The sequence below is a fragment of the Chondrus crispus genome, genomic scaffold, assembly GCF_000350225.1.
Source record: "Chondrus crispus Stackhouse genomic scaffold, scaffold_509, whole genome shotgun sequence".
Taxonomy (NCBI): domain Eukaryota; phylum Rhodophyta; class Florideophyceae; order Gigartinales; family Gigartinaceae; genus Chondrus; species Chondrus crispus.
Genome location: NW_005178486.1, coordinates 35,735 through 39,001, shown reverse-complemented (window position 1 = coordinate 39,001; position 3,267 = coordinate 35,735). Strand labels below are relative to the sequence as shown.

Here is a 3,267-nt window from a genome sequence, read left to right as displayed (position 1 = left end):
GGCGCGCTTGTACTGCACGGGGGTCCGCGGGTCCTCTGGATGGGTCCCCGCGTCCTGGGGCACAGTACCGGGGAGGATTAAACCGCACGGTGGTCGCGTTAACACCAGGTCGAAGGGAGTCGTCTCCGTCGACCGGTGGACCTGCGTATTGTACGCGAAGGTCAGCGGCTGCACGTAGTCGTCCCAATCGCGCTGGTGGTCCTCCACCAAGTGCCGGAGGCGTTGCACCAGCGTGCGATTGAACCGTTCGGTCTGCCCCTTCGACTGGGGGTGGTAGGCTGTCGTGAGATAATGCCGCACCCCCAGGAGGGCGCATACCGCGTCGAAGAATTTCGCAGCGAACTGGGGGCCATTGTCGGTTAGTACGTAGCGCGGCGCTCCGTAAACGTAGACCCAGTTGTCTAAAAACGCGTTTGCGACGACCGAAGCGGTTGTGGTCCGGAGCGGGATACTGCGCGTTAGCTTGGAGAACCGGTCGGTAATTACCAACACGTGTTGGTTTCCGTGCGCGGTCTTGGGCAGGGGCCCCAGGAGGTCCATCGCGACAAACTCCAAGGGGCCCGCCGCGGGGAACAGCTTGAGATCCTTTTGGTTCTTGACAAGCGTCCCGCGGGTCGCAGCACACGAAGTGCAATTCCGTACGGTCGAAAACGCGTCGCTGGCCATGTGTGGCCAGTAGTACTCCCTGCGAAGGGTGTAGTACATACGCGTCGCTCCCGGGTGACCTGCCAACCTCGGATGGTGTGTCAGGTACAGTACCCGGGGGCGCAACCGAGTCGGTACCACGCGCTGCAGGGTTCCGCCCAGCGGGGACGTCCTCACGAGAAATCCGTAACGGTCGATGTCGAACTTCGAGTTCGGCGTCCCGACGGTTTCCGCGGCGAAGCGACAGAAAGCGTCCTCAGCTTGTTCGCGTAGAAATTCCTCAACCGAGATGGACGCAGCGTCGCGTTCCTCGGGAGTTATTGCGAGCGCGTGACAACCGTCCGGACGGTCTTGCGGCGGGTCCCAGTGCACATTGTCCAGGAGGGCCTCGCTGCCCTCATCATACTGGACCGCGAAGCACGGGACCTCATCATCGACCGGTTCGGTGTCTCCTCCATCGATACGTAAGCGCGATACGCCGTCCGCGAGTTGGTGCTTGACGCCTGGGCGGTACTGTACCTCGTAGTCGTACTCCGCCAAGCGCAGGCGCCAGCGAGCGAGCCGACCGGAACTGTCCGCTAAATTGAGGACCCAGCGTAGGGCCTCGTGATCCGTGCGGAGGTTGAACGCGCTTCCGTATAGGTACGGCCGTAGGGTGAGGATGCTCCACACTACGGCCAAGCATTCCTTTTCGGTAGTCGTATAATTGCGCTCCGTGTCGGTCAACGCGCGGCTCCAATATCCGATCGGTCAAGTACCTCCATCGGGTTGCTCCTGTAGAAGGGCGCAACCCACTTGGTGTCCGCAGGCGTCGGTGTCCAGCGTATATTTCCGTCCGTAGCGGGGCAGCGCGAGGATTGGTGGCGCCACGAGGCGCCGCTTCAATTCCTTAAACGCCGCGTATTCCGCATCGGATAATATCTCGAACTCGTAGGGCTGATTCTTGCCGGTCTTCTTGTTCAGCGGCGCGGCGATCTTCGCGAGTCCTTGCACAAACCGTCGGTACACGTTGCACATCCCGAGAAAGGATCGCAGTTCCGTTTGGTTCGTAGGCGCGCGCGCGCGCTCGATCGCGATGACGTTGCGTCGCTCCACCTCCAACCGTCCCGGACGAATGACGTGCCTGAGATAGGTTACGGAGGTGTCGAAAAACGCGCACTTTGCCAATTTTAGCGACACGCCCGCGGTATGTAGAAGCCGTAGTACCTCGCGCACGTGTGCCATATGTTCCGTAACGGTTCGCGAGTAGACGATGATGTCATCGAGGTAGACCAGCGCGGTCTCCCATTTCACGCGGGACAGGATGATGTCGACCGCTCGTTGAAATGTCGCGGGCGCGTTTTTGAGACCGAACGGCATGCGTAGGAAGCGGTAGAGGCCCGAATGCGACGCGAACGTAGTTTTGTCGCGGTCCTCCTCGGCGATCTCCACCTGTCAATACCCGCTATTACAGTCTAGCGTGGTAAAGACAGTGGCATCGCCGAGCGAGTCGATACATTCGTCCATGCGCGGTTGTGGGTAGGAGTCGCGAACCGTAACGGCGTTTAGCTTGCGATAGTCCACGCAGAACGGCATGGTCCCGTCCTTTTTAGGGACGAAGGCCACGGGGCTCGCCCACTCGGCCGATGTCGGTTCGATGACTCCCGCGCGCAGCATGCCGTCGATTTCCTTCTTCTCCTTCTCGCGCGCGATGGGTCCGGCTCGGTAGGGTGCTTGGTAGATCGGCTTCCCACCGGGCTTCAGCTCGATGTGATGCTTCGTAGCATCGATCTTACCCAAGTGGCCGGACCACATGTCCTTGAACTCGGACAGCATGTCCATAATTTCCGAGCGGACGGTACTGTCTTCTGCACCAATATGGACGTCTTCTTCCCACGAGCGGGTCTTCTCCGCGTCCGTATCGGTCCGCTCATCCGCGTTAGCGGGATTGCCACTGTGGGCGTCGTCCGTTTCCGGTTCTTCGCGTCGCGCGCCTCCTCCCGTAGCGGTGATGGATTTAATTCTGCCATCGTCCGTAACGGGTCCTTCTCGTCGCGCACATTCCTCCGCGGGTGGGGAATTAATCCGGCCTTCGTCCGTAGCGGATTCTTTGCGACGCGCGTATCCTTCCGTAGCGGTGGAGGATTGTCTTCTGCCCTCGTCCGTAACTGGTTGTTCGCGTCGCGCCTGTTCCTCCGTAGCGGTCGAGGAATTATTTTTGTTCCCTCCCCCTTCCTTAGCGTCGGCCTCTCCGAGGACCGGCATGTCAAGTGTCAGGATGTGTGTGGGGGACGGCAACGCGAGACCAACAACGGTATGCTTGGGGACGTGGGCTGCGCGGCTTCCGAAGTTGCTAACAAGCACCGTAAAAGGCTCGCCCGGGAAGAGGTCCATGACCCCCTGGGCCATCAGGCATAAATTCTTATGCGCCGTTTTGGGGTGGTTTTGCAGGAAGCAAAGCCCCCCAACCGGTGTTGCGACGCGTACCATCGCTTGGGTCATCGGGGGTATCGTCACCCCCTTGACCTCGCGAATTTTCTGTGACGGTACGTTCGTCGGGAACTGCGCGCGCTTCCGGTCGGCCGAATTTTCCTCCTGCGGGAGCCGCTGCGACGGTCCCCTCGAGGCCATCTTGCGGGCGTG

At 60.6% G+C, this 3,267-nt stretch overlaps 1 protein-coding gene across 1 annotated transcript in view; it reads right to left on the bottom strand.

The window, feature by feature from the left end:
* Positions 1-2,889, bottom strand: part of CHC_T00000408001 (hypothetical protein) — a 3,006-nt gene extending 117 nt beyond the window's left edge. Inside the window, exons 1-5 of the mRNA XM_005709899.1 lie at positions 2,116-2,889; positions 1,960-2,058; positions 1,541-1,803; positions 1,072-1,378; positions 1-924 (exon numbers count right to left, since the gene is read on the bottom strand). The exon at positions 1-924 is cut by the window's left edge and continues 117 nt beyond it. Of these exons, the coding sequence (XP_005709956.1) occupies positions 1-924; positions 1,072-1,378; positions 1,541-1,803; positions 1,960-2,058; positions 2,116-2,889 (2,367 nt within the window). The remainder of the gene's footprint in view (positions 925-1,071; positions 1,379-1,540; positions 1,804-1,959; positions 2,059-2,115) is intronic.
* Between the last annotated feature and the right edge of the window lie 378 nt (positions 2,890-3,267).